Consider the following 21,434-nt stretch of genomic DNA (forward strand, 5'->3'; position numbering starts at 1 on the left):
AAGTTTTATATGGTTTTCTATTAGGTATTATGTACTTCACTCAAGCTTCTCCACTAGCTACTATGTATTCACCATGGACCATGGATGTTTTCTGTACTAGATAATATCTTGTACTTCACTGCCAGCCATGTATTTCCCATTGAATTTTCTCTACTACCAGTCATGTATTTCACATGGAAGTTTCTCCACTAAATACCAGTCATGTATTTAACATGGAAGTTTATCAACTACACTAGACATATGTATTTCACATGGAAGTTTCTTCACTATACCAGCCATGTATTTAACATGGAAGTTTCTCCACTACCAACCATGTATTTCACATGGAAGTTCCTTCACTACCAACCATGTGTTTCACATGGAAGTTTCTCCATTAAATACCAGCCATGTATTTAACAAGGAATTTCCTTCACTACCAACCATGTATTTCACATGGAAGTTCCTTCACTACCTACCATGTATTTCACATGGAAGTTTCTCCACTACCAGCCATGTATTTCACATGGAAGTTTCTCCATTAAATACCAGTCATGTATTTAACAAGGAAGTTCCTTCACTACCAACCATGTATTTCACATGGAAGTTCCTTCACTAACAACAATGTATTCCACATAGAAGTTTCTCCACTATACCAGCCATGTATTTCACATTGAAGTTTCACCACTAACAACCATGTATTTCACATGAAAGTTTTTCCACTAGCAACCAAGCATGGTGGTATACTGGAGGTTAGAGGGAATACAAATAGTGTATACTTTTTTTTTTTTTTTTTTTTTTTTTTTTTTTTTTTTTTTTCAAATGGACATTCTATAACTCCCCTTAAGAGTATTGTAATATGACTTTAATATTGAAAAAGTTTATCATAATAAAATGAGCTATTTGTTGTATTTAGGCATGTAAAATAAATTGTCTGCATTGCAACAAACTTTTTAGAGTTATCACTGTGCACATATAAACAAATAATGTTGGATCATTGAAAATCACTGACAAGGTTTCCATTATTTTCCAACAGTGGGGGTTTCAGAAATCCATTAAGACAAACCTTGAACAAAATCACCAAAACCACAATCCAGAATTTACATAACTGAATAATTTATTCCTGATAAACTGAAATAATTTACATGCATAAAATTATATTGTATATATGTATATTATAATGTTCCTGTAATATATTTATCTCTAAAAAAATAACATAAATAAATATACCATTACCAATAATGAAATGTTTAGAACTTGAATGTAGAAAATTTTTCATGAGTTGAAAGAAACTATTCATGGAGGCAGAGCCATGTTAAATAGCCCAGGCTTCCAACAATGAATGCAAATATTTTCTCCATTCAACAACTACAAAACATTATTTGTTTTATAACACTCACCTACTACTAAAGGAAATGATCTTTAATTGGATGTCAAAGGCTAGGACACGGAAAAATTGCAGCGCTTAGATTTAGAATGCAGAGTAGAGACATTAAGGACGGGTTTTTGGTCGCATTATTTATAGGAATGTTGCTTGCCACATTTTTTTTTACCAAAAGCTATTCATTAGGGGTGTCTAGAAAACTAAGACTTAAGATATCTTATAAAGATATATTGTTTAATAGTGGGTTAAAACATTATATATAAGGGGTAATGTATTTGTAATACAATTTTAAGGGCCAGAATTGGATTAATCTATTACCACTAAAGGATTTTATTTCTATTGTGTGATGAGATTTTCAGTAAAATTTCAGATCATTAGTACATATTATTCAATGGCACATGTTCCAAAATCAACCAATCAAATGGCAAGGATATACTAGGTATGTAAAATGAACACTATGTGTATCATATAGTATGTATACACAAATATCAAATGTAGTACAGTAATGGTTTAACAACTTTTTACACAATTTGTGTTCTGATGTGTTTAATAAAAGCATTTACATTTACATAAAAGAAACGTCGTTTAAATAACATTGATTAAACTTTGCAATTAGGTCACCCGCTCCCCCTTTCGTCAACAAATGATGTTATTTAACTACTTTACTTTATGATATCTATATTTGACTATTAATATTATTGTGTTAGAGCTCACCCACTGGACCGCCCCTAGATTAAAGAATTAATATTTTACATTAATACCAACAGTGTAATGCTACTCATTCAACAAATGATTGTCCAAAAAAATCAACACTCTAAAGAACATTACTGTAAAAAGCGGATTTTACAAATAATAATAAACAATTATTTGGTGATCTTATAAAAAAATATTGTATAATAATCTTTTAATTACAGAATAATAGTTTTTGGCCAAAAAGAAATTTGGTCTTTGTTTCTTTCTTACAGGTTTAGTAGTCCTTTTTAAATGTAATAATCTATTTCTTATATATGCCTTTTTAAAAAAAAAAGCTTTTGATCCCAAAGCCAGCCTTTTGCACATGACAGGTTCATTTCAACAGGTTCAGTGTCTACTTATTTTTGTATATTATGCTTCTTAGTAAGTTCATCATTTTGCTACACTTTACTTAAGTAAAGTTAAGTTTTTTTTTATTAATTTCGATGTAAAGTACTTTGTCCCTTAAATTAAATGCACTTTATAACATTCTGTTTGCATTTTTAGTCTACAAAGCCAATTTGTCTTTAATGAGGTATATTTATTTTTTTTATTAGGGAGCTTTTGATTTGCGACGACCAACGACCGAATTCATGTTAATTCATTGTGCGCATGCACCCAAATCGGATATTGTGCTCCTCATCTCGACACAGCTTAGTTTTAATCAATGGCGCAGATCCGTTTTTAATAGTAGGGGGGGGCGTATAAAAATGAAATACTTTGCGAGCAGGATCTGCACCAGTGGTTTTAATAGTTTCTAGGTCCAGACAATGACCAACAATACATCAATTGTCCTGACCTAGGTTGGTCATTGGTCTTTGCAGATCAAAAGTTCTCTATTATCAACCTGATTTGTATTTTCTCTTCTAATTATTCTCTTCTAATTATTCTCTAATATGTTATCTTTTTTTCCATCTCAAACTACATTTTTTTGTTTGGTTTGCCAAGGATAACCATAAGCAAATTCATTCACTATCCTTCTTAAAGATGGCAATCCTGTTCAAAAGACAAACATTACACAAGATACTCTACATAAGTCTTATTACAAGTCTTTGGGAGTGGAGTTGTAATTTGAAAAATATCCTCACATATGACAGGAATTGAAGCCAGGACCCTTGGATTGATAACCAATCATCATAATTACCAAGCTAAAACTCTATTTTGTTTGTCCTCTTGCCTTCATTGATTTAAATCAATGTTTGTAATGCTTTTTAATTTATGTAGTTGTACCATTTCTTTTCCTTAACGATTCCATTCACTTCATTGCTCATGCTCAATAGCAACAACTTGTAAGACAGGAAGTAGGAGTTGAAAGGCATCCTGGATGTATGACATGCTGTTTGACCCCTGCAAAATTATTCCACAACATTTACTTCCTATACACATTTCTGTCTACATTTTATGTATTTGCACATTTTTCTAGCTATTTTACTTTTACGATCGTGTCGCATATAGAGTTCTGCGGTGCTGACGTCACGACGATAGGTGACGTTGCGTGGTTGGTAGCCAACCAAAAAATGCGTTCAACCTGCCTGAGTGACTCCAAGGTCATAAATGGTTGAAATAGGCTTAATGAAGTAGTCATTTAAAACTTAATAATTTTCAATAAAAACAAATTAAAATTTCAAAAGATCACTAAATATTTGTTTTTAATAATCTATTTATTCTTCAACTACTAAGTTAAGGAAAAAATCAAGCTAAGATACATAATTTGATAGAAATAGAGATCTATATAGTTTATCAACATAGTAGCGTTGAACGCATTTTTTAGTTGGCTAGCAACAACGCAGCGCCATCTATCGTTGTGACGTCACACTGCAGAACTATATAGCCTGTACATACATTTAATATCTAGGTTCTTTAAAGCATATAGATAAATTACAGTAGAACACTCCTTTGGGACACCCATATTACTGAGACATAATTTCTCCAAACAAACCCCTATTCAGAGGACACCCCTTATTAAGATGACACTTTTTTGTGTTCCGAAAATGTCCCCTTAATATAAGGGTTCTGCTGTATTGTAATTGATCTTACCTCTAAATATGAATTTGTAATAAGAGGGTTGACATCTTCTTCTTTAACTTCCATGATATCTGCAGCAATAGTTAGCTGCTCACAGAAGTGTGACGTTAAGCTGCTTACCTCACAACACAGTACACTGGTCAATCTAAGGTATAAAAAAAAAGAATGATTAATATTTTGGTGGCAACATGTTATGGTTTTGAGCCAGCTGCAGCCGATGTGTCCTCATTTTTAAATATTTATAATTGAATTGTTTGTTTGTTTCATACTGTACATACTGAATCGAGCACATTAGGCAATGTTTATCAATAAAATGTGTTTGAAAATAAAACCAAAAGAGAAGAACTCCAAACTAGAAACCAGCAGTCAAAGTGATGGTAAATATAGGCTTAGCTAGAAAAGCTCATTACAATTTCTTTGTGGAAAAACAAACGGTAACCACCTGTTAAAATCCTGGCTAATTTAATTAGTCTGAAAGTGAAATTTTCTATCGATATAATTAGGCATGCAGTATTTTGATAAACGTACTTAGACAGGCTAGCTGCTCTCTGAATAGGATTCTTTGAGTGTTCTATAGCTTGTTGTAACAACATCAATTCAGCAGCTTTATGAAATTGTTCTATACACCTAGATGTTAATTCTGCTAATGTTTGTATCGTTTTCACATGTACCTCCTGTAAAATACAACCATAATTAAAACTATGTTGAGGTAAACAAATCTTAAAAGTGTTACCAAGAATAGAAAAAGTACGAGGATGGATACATTTTTCAAAGAGTAGAGTGAAAGGAAAGAGAAGGTTTTTGCTATAGGATGAGATGGAGGACATGCAAGATATTTTGGAAATCAGACAGACCGAAAATCACCTAAAAAGCTGGGTTCTCACTAGAACGTAACGCAAGGACGTAAACGCAACGCAAGCGTTTAACCAATGACAAGCGAAGTTATAGACAGTTAGCAATCACAAGCGAATAAGCCATCGCTTGTGATTGGTCAATTCACTTGCGTTGCGTTAGGTCCTTGTGTTGCGTCGCTAGTGGGAACCACGCTTAATGGAGACTGGCCCAATATATCTATTCTATAAATAGTTTTAAGCAACAATTGTGATGTTTAGTATTTTTACTTGGCAAAATTCTATTTTGACAAGTACTTGCGTCATTTATCCTTTTGATGATATTATACCTTTTTTATATATCTTTCATATTGTATGTGTTTTTTCTGTATTTAATGTTTGCATGAATGTTTTAATTGATTGTAACAAGAAGCCAAGTCTCACATTTTATATTTGACAGTATTATGTGACAAAGTTTATCTATATCTAAAAGCACTCGAGAACAAAAGACCTAAAGTGTGTCAGAGGATTAACAAAGACAAGCACTGTCTACACTATCAAACAAGTTTGACAAAAAAAAAGTGTGATGTGCCCAAATATGGTAATGATATGCTTAAATAGGGCAGTGATATGACATCATATTCATATATGGGCATATCACATGTTTTTGTCACATAAAGTTTGATAGTGCAGACAGAGCCTTACAAATGCCAATTAATCTGTATTGTTTATGTACATTTTTGTTTTCAATTTCTTTATAACACATTAGAAAAATCTTGTTATTCTCCAGAGTGTGGTTCTTATTTTATCTTTCTTGACGTTAAATATTTAATACAAACCTTTGGAACAAGGTATTCTTTTAGTTTTATTGTTTCTTCTGATTCTTCTGTTTCTTTGTCATCATCTTTACTTATATCTTTATCCTTAACATCACCACCTTCTTCTAACACTGTTTTATCCTCATCTTTTTTGTCATCACTGCTGGTGTTATCCTCCTTACTATTATCTGCTAAATCCTCTATTTTATCTTCCTTGTTTTCTTCCTCATTACTCTCAATTTCCTTCTTCTCCTTTTCTTTAAGTTTTGTTTCCTTCTTGGCTTCTAGTTCCTGTTTACATCTTCCTAACCAGTCATGTGCTTCTCGCTGAACCTAAATATCAAAGAATTAGAATATTTAGTCACTACACAACGTTAACAACGTGAAGTAATTTCCCGCATGATAGTAATCAAAATGGTACTGGGTTTGGTCTACTAGCATTCCTGCTCCCAACTTGCCATCCATTCATAGAAGCCTTAATGAAGTAAGCCTACCTGGTGGTGGCCATAGAATGGTTCCGAGATAACGACTATACTTCGGCTTTAGTCGATAGAAGATTGAAAAAATAGTTAGAGATAGAGTATAAGATGTTTAATTATGTGTAGATGTGTGATTTGTTCTATTATTCAAATGATGTTATGAATAGTTTGGTGTAATGATTTTGTATATCAATTAATTATCCTAGACTGTATATTATGCGATAATTATTATTTTATATATATTTTTTTATATTTATTGTTATAATTATAATATTAATAAAAAGATATTTGTTAGTATTTAACTTAAAAATATAAAATATAGATATAAAGAAGAAAAGCAAAGAGAGAATGGAGCAGCTATTCCTGAATATACAATAATAAGTATCGTAAGTTTAATTTATAAATTTTAGGTGATCTTGTCAAAGGTCAAGCGCCTAGCCTGCCACTAGCCTGCCACGTTTCGATATTATTATTTATTTGGAATTGTTGTTCAGTACATCTTAAAATCCAATTTTCATTTTATTTTTGTCAAATATTTTAGTGGCTTTGATTTTTTATTTGTATATGGATATAAATAACATATTTTGTACAGTTGACAAATTTGTAATCACAACTTTCTGCCATTTTCTAATTTGTTTTATAGTATTTTAAATGTTTTTCTTATACTGTATAACTATTTTAAATATATTTTAATATCTCATCCTGCCATGGAAGATTTGTTACATTTTACTTTTTTGACAAATGAAGTATGTCTCTGTCTATATTGAATGCGGAGCAGGACCAGAGAGAAACCGAACGACTACTGTCTAAAAAAACCTCCATCAATGATACAAGTACCAATGATGTCATACTTACTCTTTTGAGCTTATCAGGAGTGGCAGCTACGCTAAGAGTAAACAAGTGTTCTGTGATCGTATCTACAAACTTGTCTGTCTCATAATCTTCCTCTAAATAAGGTAAATTGAAACAATAAGTAACGATTTTAATATATTTAGTCAAAGAAGCGTTTTTTATATGACCGTACAGTGTGAAAGATAAAGAAGTCAAATACACATGTGGTATCAGTCTGTAGTATCTAGTCCTATCACAGCAACATTCATGCTATGTGGGATACTGTAATATAATGAGAGATAATTTAGAGTGTTAGGTTAGTTAATATTCAGGAAATTTGATGGGCCTGTTGCTGTTTAACATTGACATGATACCGTACGTCTTTGTTCCATATCACCATTAATTATCCTTTCATAATCGCAATACAAGTCCCGCCTCCATATTTTTAATAACATACATTGTACAATGTACATTGCATTTCAATTGTGTATTTATGGAACAACATGCATGCCATTGTTAAACAATTTACCTTCAACATCCATGTCCTGCAACTCAAAGGCATCTTTTATTTCAATCATTTGAGTTTTCAGATTGTCGAGTTGGTCCCCTGTAACGGTTGACATGACAGAATGCACTTTTCCTTCACTTTGATTGGACAGAATTTCCAATGCTTCGAGGTGGGCAAGACCTTGAAAATAAAAAAGCAAGGTATCACTTATTGATAACTGCAGATGCAAATTGTTTTAGTTAGACTGGAACCTGAGGAACCAGATTAGGTACTCTACAGACGCACGCAACCACAATGCAAGGCAATAATCAGCGCATGGGGTGACGACCACCTGATTTTTAATAGTGTTCCCAAGTTGTTTTTTTTATTGTGCACATGTGTATTGTACCAATGGCTTTATGTTTCATCTAAAGGATGAGGTAATGATAGTAAAGTGTCTCAAGCAATATGAGATACAGATGTCAAACCTGTCTTTCACATGCTAGCCCGATGTATCTCGCTAAGGAGTTCATATTGGGATTTTCAGTGGAATAAGAAGTGTCGTAAGAGTGACAGTAAAACAGCGTGGCACTAGATTAAATTAACAACACTGATTGATCATCATGATAGCAAAGTGGAGTGTTACGTGACCCTATCATATGAATTTGCTTATAACCATAATAGGAAGAAATCATATAACCATATTATGATCTTTCTAAACTATTTTGTTTGCATAAATTCTAATGTAATCTCTTATGGAATAAACCAGTGTTCAATGTGTCAGTAGCAGTAGTAAATATTGCCCAATACCTTGATATTTATCAAATAGAATTCCAAAATGAGCCCTGTTTCTTTCCTCATCTTCCACCTCTTTCAATGCTGCTTGCCCCGCCACTTCAGCTGCCTCTTTCAAGGTCTAAAGGAAAATAACAATTTATATAAGATTTAGTCAATCGACATCCTTGCAAAAAATTTAATGTTTTCTGAAAGAACGGCCTCGCTATCTGGTCTTTATTTACTGCAGAACTTACCTGTGATAAAGTTGGCCCAGTGCTCTTGGTAAAATAGTATCTTTTCTTTCTTAATCCTGGATCTCCATCTTGTATGACATCCATTGTCTTCTTGCCAATCAACTCCAAAGCTCCTAGACCACCAGAAACCTGACAAACAAATGCAGCAGTACAGAATATTAGACAGTTTGGACAAAGAAGTAAAAAATGTTGACCTGGCCTAGATAGACCTATAGGCCCTACATCCTACATACATAGCCCTCAAACGAAGTGGTAAGCACCTTTGTTATAGCAATATGGTTTGATCTTGCCCAAAATGTTTGTGAACAGACTAAATACAATTGGCGGACTATTTTATTACCTTCATTGGTCCATCTGAGTAGTTTTTGGAACACTGTCTCGGAACACCATAAATTAAAATTAGACAGAAGGTTGGATACATTATTTCAGCTTTTTAATAAAGATAGATTTTTAAAGACCCCTTCCCTGCAATTTTGGACGTTTTTTGGAAAATAATACATATATATCACTTTAAAAACATTAAACCATGTCATTTCATGTCTTAAATGTACGTTTTATGGTAAATTATGATAAAAAGTGAGAAACAATGCACTACCTAAGTAGCTCGCGGCGATCGACCTCTCGTGGACGGTCTTAGGCCTAGCCTAGCTAGGCTTAGTTTTGTAGGCCTAGCTGGTAAACATCGGTAACGTACGAACATCGTACGCGAGCTATATACCTAGCCTGACGTTGTATAGTTGCTGCATTAATTGTCTTTCTATTTTTGCCAGACTCCATTGATACAAATTGGGGAAAACCCGGTATTTTCGCTGAAAAGTTAGGAGTCTTTCATTTGTTTTGGCCTCACGATCGATCGAAAAGTGGGCGAATTACAGGTGAAAAACAAAAATATCAATCCGCGCGCAATGCATTTTGGGATTTATAGCGGGCCGCTATAATTATTAGAATCGACTTACTTTTCACATTTTTAACCATTTAAAGACGAAAAAAGTTATCGCAATAGGACCATATATAGTATTATTTTTACATTAAATATAGTTTGTGATCTTAAATTAGATCTAAAAAACGTAGGGAATGGGGCTTTAACTACTTCCCTTAAACAGAGGGGTCGCACCATTTTCACAGCTAAAATAATGACATTATTCACTACATTTTGATATCTATATTTGAAAGACTATTAATATTATCTTATATGTCAGTACTTCCCTGTTTAAACAAACATCTGAATCCAATCCTGTCGGAGGTAGTATAATTGACTTACTGTCTTTCCAACAACACCAGAGAGTGCAGAAGCACCATATGAAAACAGACTATAACCAGAAGAACTTGTCTCCTCTGTGGCTTCCGTCGCAGCTTCAACTTCTATGGCATTGGCTTCTTCTACTGTAATTCAAAAATATCCTCTATTATTGCAAAACATTATTATACATCCTGGTTTGGTTATTTTTCCCCTTTTCCATCCACCTCACAAAAAATTTGGCAACAATTAAATTTAACATTAAATTAAAGATGTTGTCTTTGAATCTACCATCTGAGAGAATTCTGTTTACCTTTTTCTTCATCTTTATCTATTCCTCCCTCATTCGTTTCTACTTCTTCCTGATCATTAGTTGAACTTTTGTTTTTATTGTGTTCTTTTGATTGAGTCTCTTCGGTCTCTTCCTGAGCAATGTCTTCAGGTTGGGGAACACCCAGAGATGACTCTACCGATTGGATTGCAGATGATAGCCCATGGCCTGCAATGTAAAAAAAGTATATTGCAGGTACAAGTAGAAACCTATTAAAGGAGACACCTACATATCTCCTGAATATGATTTGACAGGTACCGTTTATAATGCATTTCATTTGCTTTATGGTAGTTAATAAACTTGAAACTGTCAATCATAAATAAATAAATAATTCAATCAAATATTGAATTGAAAAATTGATTTTTTTTTAATTCCCGTATTTATTTCATCCTTTACATAAATGTTGCAAAATATTGTAGAATACATAAACAATTGTTTTTACTATTGTAGGCCCACCAGTCTTTCTTCAGACACAATTATAGGTTCCATTATCTATGCCAGATAGTAGAGAGACTGCTTGAGAGAATAATAATACTAACATTGATATATTAAACTTACCAAGCCCTGACACAGTATTTGTCGCTGATGAAATGATTGACTTTCCCCATCCTCCCCATCCCCAACCCCCAGAACTTTTGGCACTCTTCTCTGATAATCTATCAAGTGGGTTTTGTAGGTTCGGCCTTTGTGCGTCACCTCCAGCAGGGTCAGAATCTGGAGGACTATTTTCAACCTGCCTACCGATCACTTGTTCTCCTGGTGGATCCGATACATCATCCACCTTACTCTCATTTTCTGATATATTCTCCTCTGTACTCTGTTCTTCGGTGGTTAATGATAGTTGCGTTGAAGTGGGTTGTGTCTTACATTTAGTTCTGAAATCCTCATCCACATTTTCACTTGCACAATTGTTTTGCATATCATTATCAACTTTTGATTCATCTACTTTATTTTCATCTATTTCTATTGATTTGTCTGTTATATCATCTTCAAAATTCACATTTAAATTTAGATTGGAAGTTTTTTCTGTTTCTTCACTTTTTAAATCCGTTATTTCTGCATTTTCATTTTCTTTTGTTGCAACATTTATTTGTTTTTGGTTACTTTTATCCGATTTTTTGATAACTTCCTCTTCTTCACCTTCATCGGCACTTTGGAATTCTACATCACTATCGCTTTCGGCCATTGTTTATATAACAACTAAATTAAAATAAAACACAAAGAAAAAAATATTTGTCAATTCATTTATTTTAAGTATCTTGTTAAAAACAAGGATACAATGATAAACATGATAATTAATATTAATTAATAATATATGGTAAAACAATTATAAATATTGGGGGGTTGGGTGTGGTTGTGGTCTAGCTAGGCCTAGCCGAGCTTTTAGTCAGAATATACAGACATGGGATTTGATCAACTAACAGCAAATACTAACCATAGTATTGCCCTACTTATTAGGCCTAGCCTAGGCTATGGGTCGTATTGTAGTAGGCCGGAGAGGAGGACGATTCGACAGGTAACAGACCTGAAATCTGGCCATCATGCATGGCCATGCATGGCTGTGTGCAAAACCCGACGACGACAAAACAGATGCCTACCAAATATGGGTTTTATTTCTACATATTTAAAGGAAACGTCGTTTAATTTATTACAGACAGTAGCACTAACCTTTTACTATTACTAAACGAAAGTATATTATAAGTATCGAACAACCAGACAGGAACACGTAAGAAATGTACACGTGTATTTTTTGCCAAAAGGACACAAACTTCGCACGGCATAAACATTGACAATTATGATTGACGTGAACCACTAAACATTGATTGGTCAATTCAAAGTGGGCGGGAAACATCAGTTTTTCCCATCCATGCGCTTGTTGCTTATCAAGTCCAGTCAAATTACGTGACAATAGATTTATTAAAATATAATTAGAAGATAACTTCAAATATCAATTTTATGAGTGACCAACTCTTTGGTCACTCAACTCTTTGGTCACGATATGAACAAAGAGACGGTCAGGGCTCTGTTGAGTGAGACCAGAGTTATATTATCATAAAAAGAAATGAGAGAGATGAATCGGATAAACTAAACACACGTTGTAGTTTTTTTTCATAATGACTTTTTTAAAGACAAAATAATCTGACTCAATCCCTTTAATGGTTTTATCAAGAAAATAATTTGATGTGCCATAATTTTCAAAGTGAAAAAAAACAAAATGACTCAATCAAATCCTTATTTTATAGGCTTTTCAAATTCCTAATTCATTAGTGGGTTTATCTCCTGTCAGATCACCCTTTCGTGCTTACAGTTTGTTAATTTTACTAATTTGTTCTTGAGAATGGTTCCATGATGGTCAATCTTTTTTGTCATTAAATTTGTGTAAAGACTTAAAATGGCCTAAATTAAAAAAAAAATTCATGTGCACATACTGCATGCTCCCATAAACTGAAATATAAAACAAAATACAGTAATTCTACAAATTCCATTTAATAACATTATATAATATAGTATTAGAGTATTACTTGCTTGATGAAAATGCAACTGTCCAATAAAAATTTTAATATTAGAAAACGACAATAACATTATTGTACAGCTTTTGGGGACCAGTAATTGATATAGGCCTACAGACGACGGACTAAGAGGCCTACGTACTATATTGATGTCCTCGCGAGTGGTACTCGAGATCTGAACAACTAACAAAGAGCCGTAAACTACGGGAACCAGTCAAGACAACGCGTTTATGTAAAACGCAATTCTATTGGCTAATTACAGTAACTAAAAAAATAATATATCCGTACTTTAAACCAAATACAGAAGTTAAGTTTCTTGAATTTAAACAGGTTATAAAATATAAAATATCATAATAGTTTTATTTTAATTAATATTATTTTTATGTTAGAAATATTATTTATTTGCCCTTGATATATAACATTTCAACTGTCCAATCAAAATGTACGATAGAAAACATGCTCGCAATGATCAAAAACTGCCTTGGCGCGAGTGGTTCATGTTTCCTTAGATCTTTTGTAAAATAATATAATTATAAGATGTCAGAAGAGAAAAAGGTATTGTATATAGAACTGTATTTCATCAGTATATATTAGCGTACATGATCGTGTGCGTATACCACAATTTTAGGAAGGGCAAGCACTAATATTTGATCTGTATTTTGATACGTACTGGCCTGTGTCGTCGGCGGTGTGAGTTGGCTAGCCTAGGCTGGCATTCACGGCGTGTGGAGCGAGTCTTTTTTTTTAGTGTGCTCGCCATCGACCGAGCGGCATTTAATGACACTACAGTTTTATTGTCACTCAAAAGGCTAGACTTAGTATTCAGCTAAGCTAGGCCTAATAAGTATAGGCCTAAGGCGATAATAAGTAATAACGCTAGCTAGGCTAGGCCCTAACTAGCTAGTAGGGAGTAGTAGATAATGAACACTTGTAAACGGCCTGCCCTGGCTGGGCCCTAGCTAGCCCCCTCTGGCCTAGGCTAGCTACCTACTACAGTAGGCATAGTAGTAAAGGTAGGGTAGGCTAGTATAAAGTAGGCCTATATAAAAACAAAAGGGCCTAGCTAGGTAGGGGCTCTAGTAGTAGGCTAGCTCCATTTCGCACCCCACCTACCTGTCGTGTAATGTATTTCAACTCCAAATGGACCTACCTTTATTAGCTAGTTAGTAGGCTTAGTTTAGTAGTAGAGATATGGATGAGTGATAAGTTGGTCGACAAGTTGATTAATAATACCGCATGACCATCATGAATGAAGTTGCATTGTTGTCTCTCAGGACTAATAGTAATAAAAGTAATTCAAATTCATTAACTACAAGTCAAATTTTCATAATTTTCTTTATTTAATACTTATAAAAATATAATATTTAAGAATATATACTAAAAAATGATATTATTATTAACTTTTTCAATATTCTCTAATGTAGCCTAGGCCTATAATTACTATATAGAACTTCTAAATTAGAAGAAACGATAGTTGGCATTTAGCATCTCATAGAAATAAGTTTTTCTTGTGCTGGCTCACCTTCACCTAATTCCTAGGTATTCAGTGGTGTTTACTTAGTGAGTGAAAATTGAAACCCAGAATTTTTTTTTTTTACATACAGGAGGTGAAACCAGAATCATCAGAGCATATCAGCATCAAGGTCCAAGGCCAGGTTTGTAATAAAACATTTTTTAGCTAAATATGTAAGGATACAACCTCTCTTCCAAACAATGAATCATTGTCACATTGTTGTTAAATACAGAAACATGTAGACAGTAGAATGTGTATCTTGAAAGGGTTTCTGCTCAACCGCCTGTCCGCTCTGCGTTTTGTGTTACCGTTACTGCTTTATCCATAAATTGGTCTTTACTGGTCACTGTTTTATGTTTTTTGTTGTTTTTTTTTTAAATTGCAAGAAATACATCTATTGTAATATTTTCTTACAGGATGGTGTCACTGTTCAATTTAAAATTAAAAAGACAACTCCGCTGAAAAAACTGATGAATACATTTGCTGAAAGACAGGTAAATAAGAAAGATGGGATACTTTTTGTAACTTTTGTGGAGATTATTTCAATGTCATATGTGAGGTCTGTACTTTACTTACAAGTGAAACTAAAGCCTGTCTACACTATCAATCTAGTTTGACAAAAAAAAGTGTGATGTGCCCAAATATGGTAGTGATATTACAGTAAGGTCATTGTGTCCATACTGTATATGGGCACATCACATTTTTTTGTCACATAATGTAGATAGTGTATTGTTCACTGTGTGGGGTACATCGTTTCTATCACTCATTGGTGCATTGTTTGAATCAAAAAGGCTTGTACCAAATAGTTTCATAAATTGTAAATAACATTTTTTTTTCTCTTTTTTAGGGATTAAATATAAATTCGATACGTTTTATGTTTGAAGGTTCAAGAATTAATAACAATGATACACCAGCATCGGTATGTCAAATATTATTAATTCATTGCTGTATTCATTATAATAAATGCAACACTTTGAATAAACATTCCCTCAAATGAATGCCCGACATAAAAGATCTTTTGAAATAAAATGACCCCTTCAAATATTTTCCTTTGTAAATGCCTCTTCACATGCTTACTCAATATTGTAGTAAATGACACATTTAAAGTATTTTGTACCAAATTATTTGGAATTTATTTGATTGTACATGTTACCATATTACGCCCAAAAAAAGTTGATTTGTGTGAAAACTAGACTTTTCTAGGTTATGTGAAAGGGGTACAGTATTATACAGTCAACTGGGTACTTGTGTAATGGCCTAAAATGTCCAATGTTTTTATGATTAAAAGAGAATATTGGACTTCAAGAAAAATGTGGTTTTGGGAGTCGATTGTAGTGCGAGTTGAAAAATAATGGTTTTTAAATGTGTCTTTCTTTTTAGTTGGAAATGGAAGAAGATGATCAAATCGAAGTATATACGGAACAAACAGGTGGTGTTTTATGTCAACAATAAAACATAGGAGAATAGAGTCTTGTTTTCCAAAAATCTTGTACAGAATGCGATGGTGATCCAGTTAGACGCAACAATCTTTGAATTCAAGCTTACGTTGGGCGTGCATATTCTTCAGTGATATTGCAGAGAAATGGCTAGCGATGGGATTAAAGGAAATGAGGCTTAACTCCAAATTAGATGTGTATAAACCAACTGTATCAATCAAATTAACATCTCATATAATGTAAATTATAATGACTGTCTTGTACCCTTATTCTCATAAAATACAACACTTAATCGATAGATTGAACCCGGTGATCATATAATTGCTACTGCTTTTGCCTAATAGAACCACAAAATAGGCGAATATAATACTCAATAGTACGTATATCAGTACGTATATGAATTGCATGACCGTTTTCCAGTGTTGTTACCACAAAAAAAAAATTAGGCTAAACATATAAAATATTAATGCAGTACAACAGAATAAACCTGTGTATTCAAATGTATTCTCTTTTTCATTATGAATGTAGGCTTGCCGCATGAATTTTGGGAAAACAAATAATTTTGTTCGGTGGAACTAGTGTTCCGAAACATAGAATGTATCATTGTGAAAGCATAGCGATTATATGATATCTTGGCTTAACCTTTTCTAAAGGCCCATTTACACAAGGACGATAAAGATTGACGATAATAGATACATATGCATTTTTCCTACATAAAACTAAAGAAATCTAAAAGGTCTATGCTGCCTAAAGATGATAATATTTTCACACTTTGCATCATTTGATGTCATGGTTAGTACGACAAGAGCAATAATATGATACGATTATATTGATCTTGATATCATTTAATTAGATTTAAACAATTTTTTAAATGGTCATCCTATAGTTCTATAATGAAAACCTTTTGAATTTCTTTTGTTTTATGTAAGAAAAAATGTATGTTTATCCATTTTTTGCCGATGGCTATCGTCCAAGTGTGTTGCAGCCTTAAGGGTTACAAGTAACATTGTACATAAGTAGAGAATTTTCTTAAATGATTACAGTAATAATGATCATACAACTGGATTTTAAGTATGTAAAATTTTTGTAAGTAATGTTATTGTTTAAACAGGTAATTAGTGTTTTTTTTTTTTGTAATTAAGGTGCTGTAGCTTATAAAATACCCAGTTTATTTACTTATTCTCACCTAATAACAACAAAAGAATGTAAGTTGACCATTCACAAGCGACAGGTCATCTGAACTGTCACTTTTTATTGGTCAAAATGCGTACATTTTTGCTTCCTATTCGGATCTACACTTAGTCAGTTCGCTTGTGTTGAATTCAATTGGAATCAAGCTTAAGCTTTTTCTGTAATTGAATTAATCCCAGATTGCATTGAGGATTTTCACTATTCCAACTGGTCCTTGTGTAAAGCTCTTTGTACACTATCAAACTTTATGTTTAAAAAAAAAAGTGATATGAACATATATACATGGTCATATAACTACCATATTTGGGTACATCACACTTTTCTTTGTCAAACTAGTTTGATAGTGTAAACAGAGCTTTAGGTTATACCTCATGTCAATTAAATTACAGCATGCTTCTATCTAAAATGATATTCAATTTTTTTACATAAGACGCATGGCAAAATATATAAATTTTTATATGAAAACATTTTACTTCTTATGCAATTTGGCTTTTATTTCAAATTTACACGTGTATAGGCTAATGTTGGTGTAATGAATTTGCAGTCCAAAAAAACAAATTTAATTTTCTAAAATTTAGTTAGATTCACATCTAGATTTTGAATTAGTTTTCCCGATATTTGGCTTAACAATTCGATATTGTGACGTATCAAAAATATGAATAATTGTTTTAAAGTCCTGACGCAAGCATTTACAAACCTCCAAACACTTGAAGATGGTGATCATGCAGTATTTATTGAAAATAGAACGATTCTTTCACATTTTTTCCCTAATTAAATTACATGAAAATATCTAATAGAGTAGAGCCCTCCTTTAGGACACGCCTATCCAGTATTTGATGGCCCATTAGGAGTGCTAAAACAGGGACCTTTGTCCCCATGCATTATGCCACAGCCTATTAAGGGTAGGGTCCAAAAGGTGTCGCTGGTGGGAAAGGTTGTGCAACTTCAAAATTTAATGAAGTATTTTTGTTTATAAGCCTTTTTGCAGATTAAGAAATCATGCAGTGCTCACAACAATGCCCTTTTTTGGTATTGGTATGATATCTATAGGATCATTTTGCATCAAATCAACAAATAATAAAAAGTAAATTCATGTAAATTAAAATGTTCATAAGTGCAGAATACATGGGCTCAAACTTTGAACATTTATATTACGAATATTGTACACAATGAATTCTGAAAGCTAACCATACCTCACTACATTGATTTGACCCAGAATGACGCCATAGGTAGCAAACATACATGGACAGGTACGATATGGTATTTTTTAAAGGCTCAGATCCACTAATTTAGCTTAGATTTTTTTATTACGTTTTCAAGATATGTTGTGTCTCCCAGTTAATGTTTTAATGTGACGCGTCTTCCTCCAATTCAAGATATTGCTAATTTACTATTTCCTCCATTTAAAGACCATTTTTGCCCTGACTAGACTTTAAGACTTAAATTCTAAATACAGAGACCAACAGTTAACGGCTTATAGTGGTCTTTAATTGGAGGAAATCTCTGTTTATTATTAAATTAATCCCAAATTGGTCTTGTATTGGAGACCTGTAATTAAAGTCATGTCATGTTTTTGTATTTAAACAAAAATTGTTGCTTACAAATCGGTATAAATGTGTTGTATTTGACAATCCTTTTAATAAACAATCTTTTTGTAATATATTTATACACAATATTAAGATACTATTTATTTCTTTTATTTTCAGTACCCCCAAAACTCTTTCAAATTATCCTTTTTTATGTAATTATTATTTCAATCAACAAATAGTCAGAATAATAACAGTCATAAGAGTCTATGCAAATTCTTAAAATGTTTCTATATTTAGATATACTCTGACCTGTTTTGTAACATGTTACCGTGTAGCTGGTGTAGGCGAATTTTTTTGCATGAGATAAAAATCGCGCTACCCTATCCGCACTACAAGATCGAATGTCTGCGATTTTAAATGCCTATCCATATTTACCGTACCAATGTAGTAAAAATTGATATCTGACTTGTTTTTTGTTTCTATTTCAATCTATGTTTTCTTGATGATATATGCTCGTAAACCAATTGATACAGCCTAAAATTGCTTGGAAAGTAGCTGGGATTCATATTTCCTCCGAACCCCAGCCGAAGTGCTCGATCTTTTTTCACCCCACCGCATCTTTCAAACCGAAACTTCGCCTTGCATGAACGTATATTACAACTCATTTCCTGAACTCTGATTGGTTGCGACTTAAAAGGGTATTATTATGCTTCAATGTCTACAATTTTTAACTTTTCACCCTGAATCTTTGTTACAAATACATACATATCCAACAGACTATCAATGCCTATTGATTTTCAGGAAAATAATTAGATATGCCAAAAAAGCTTGTAAAAATCTCGAGTTTTTTAACTTCAATATGAACAGACATATGAAATAGTACGCCCTCTGTCGGTCTATGAATTTTGCCAAGTATTTTGCTCAGTTTCTGCGCGTTTAATCACGCTGCTGCTCTAGCCCACTACGTCCCATTAGGACTACTCAATCAGAAGCTAAAGCAAGCAGCAGTTATAGTTCCAAGGACGACAGTTTTGCGAAAATGGGAACTCCACTATAATTTATAGATTTCCAGCTGCTAGACCCAAAAACGTCTGGGAAAAGAGTCTATTAGGACATGTCATGCTAAAATTACAAATCCCAAAGCATTTCTGGTATATATGAGTCCCATTTGACTGTAATTAGGCCTACTGACTTTTGACTGTATTTCACTGTCAGATATTCATTGAATTGTTATCGAAACAGTCCATTAATGTTTGTGTTTGTAATAGGATACTTCACACTTAAAATATCTAGGGTGGTGAAGTGACCCCCAGACTTGACCTTAGCAATACAATTAACTAGTGACAGAAATTGAGTATTCACTTCTGTAACAAAAAAATAATATTTATTCACATATTAAAAGAGAAAAGAAACCCCAAAACCATTGTCTGACAGACAATTTAAGTATTTGTTGCTTTAAATTACATTTTTTCAGGTAAAATAACTATTAGGCCTATTTGAAAATAAAATGACACATTCAAAAACATTTGAAATAAAAAATATTTTTCAATAAGCGAGCAGCGTTTTTTTTTATACTGTATTTATTATCATTTACTTTCGATTTGTTAATTTTTTTAAATTATAGAATAGGGTGTGTATTTGCATATTTATGTAAAGATGTATAACCCACAAGCATGTGTTCCCTGGTTTTACCATCAGACAAAGCTTTGTCATCACCCACGGATTGCAAGTTTGGGAAGTTATAACCAGAGAGACTCCTATTTAATCTCTTCCAATTACCTAACAATAGGTTTGTTTACGTACATTTCATGACCACAAGACCGACATAGGATGCACGTATTCATTATGTTGTTGTAAATATCATCAGCACAGTAATTCATTATATTATATTGCCATCATCCGGGCTTCATGATTAAGCCTCCTACATGGCCTTCCTTTTCTTCAACCCTGTTTTGCCGCGAAAAAAAATTGTCTTTTGGAGCAACCACCCGGCCCTTATTCATAAACCTACAATGACGTCATTAACCAACATTTCACATTTCTAAACATTCTAGTTGCAGTACGGTAACCCTTTTCAGAGAGTGTCCACTGAATAGGACTAGGGGTTGACTGAAAAGAAAATCTTGCATCTCATTCGTTGCTAGAAAGTTGCCAAAAATTAAGTGAGAAAACAAAGGCGGTTTATACTATATCATTCAATTCAGTATGGTTTACCCAATTCTAGAATGTTTCTGTAACTATTCAGTAACTTCTATAAAGGACATGCCGTTGGATCCAAACAATAAATTTGCCGTTGCAATTTAAAATGTACTTCCTAACTAAAGCCGATTTTTCATCACTAGGCAAATTTGTTGCGCGAATCGAAAGCATCAGCATATACGCATGCGTAGAGAGGGATTTAGAAGATGAAAACATGAATACGCATAAGTTACGGTAAAAAACTTAAACCTAAAAATATTTTCAAAATCAACATTTTATTGTTATAGGCCTAAGATAAAAAGATTTATAAAGCGCACATATCCACAAAGTGCTCAAGGCGATTGTTCACAATATTAGGCACACTTTTGTCAAAACGAAGAATACAAGAAAGGATGAGAAGTTTTAAAGTTTTAATTTAAGTTAAATACGATTACCCTAAGCCGGTGGCGTCCATATAAAAGTGACATTTTGCTATAGCAATAGTAGGCCTTATTAATCCTATTTTCAGTATATGTTAAACGTATTTAATCCATGTATGGTCTTAACTAATAAGAAAAAAAATAATCTGATGTGCGGCTTTTTGTCTGTGTGTAGGCCTAGGTTTATCGGAGAATCATCGGAAGTCTGTGGGAGCATTACATTCAAATATGGTTGTTCATTTCCATTCTTACATTCAAGAAGCTATGAAATTATTTATTACTTCCGTGTCTTCCAGACAATTTTGGTAGTTCGCTGGTTTATCCATCGCGTGATACTTTGTATGGGTTTTTCCCACCAGCCAAACAAAGTTCACTGAAAAAGTTGATGTAGAATTAATCCTTCATTTTATGTTTTTTCTAAGAAATTGTATGTTAGACCTATATTGGTATTGTTTATTAGGAAAATAAATATTAAT

The 21,434-nt window shown here is 33.1% G+C and overlaps 2 protein-coding genes across 2 annotated transcripts; one reads left to right on the forward strand and one right to left on the reverse strand.

The window, feature by feature from the left end:
* Nucleotides 1-1,016: 1,016 nt before the first annotated feature.
* On the reverse strand, nt 1,017-11,934 carry LOC140049621 (protein FAM114A2-like). Its single transcript, XM_072094559.1, has 12 exons — nt 11,830-11,934; nt 10,720-11,361; nt 10,144-10,329; nt 9,855-9,976; nt 8,594-8,722; nt 8,373-8,478; nt 7,605-7,763; nt 7,100-7,191; nt 5,787-6,098; nt 4,646-4,791; nt 4,130-4,262; nt 1,017-3,439 (listed from the first exon to the last, which is right to left on the reverse strand). Exons 2-12 carry the CDS (start codon nt 11,345-11,347, stop codon nt 3,353-3,355), a joined length of 2,100 nt encoding a protein of 699 aa, XP_071950660.1. The 5' UTR covers nt 11,348-11,361; nt 11,830-11,934; the 3' UTR covers nt 1,017-3,352.
* Nucleotides 11,935-13,137: 1,203 nt separating this feature from the next.
* On the forward strand, nt 13,138-18,805 carry LOC140049625 (small ubiquitin-related modifier 2-like). The gene is made up of 5 exons (XM_072094562.1): nt 13,138-13,226; nt 14,276-14,326; nt 14,601-14,678; nt 15,032-15,103; nt 15,565-18,805. The coding sequence occupies exons 1-5, from the start codon at nt 13,209-13,211 to the stop codon at nt 15,634-15,636; spliced, it is 291 nt and encodes a 96-aa protein (XP_071950663.1). The 5' UTR covers nt 13,138-13,208; the 3' UTR covers nt 15,637-18,805.
* Nucleotides 18,806-21,434: the final 2,629 nt, after the last annotated feature.

This window comes from Antedon mediterranea, chromosome 5 (genome assembly GCF_964355755.1).
Source record: "Antedon mediterranea chromosome 5, ecAntMedi1.1, whole genome shotgun sequence".
NCBI classification, from domain to species: Eukaryota; Metazoa; Echinodermata; class Crinoidea; order Comatulida; family Antedonidae; genus Antedon; species Antedon mediterranea.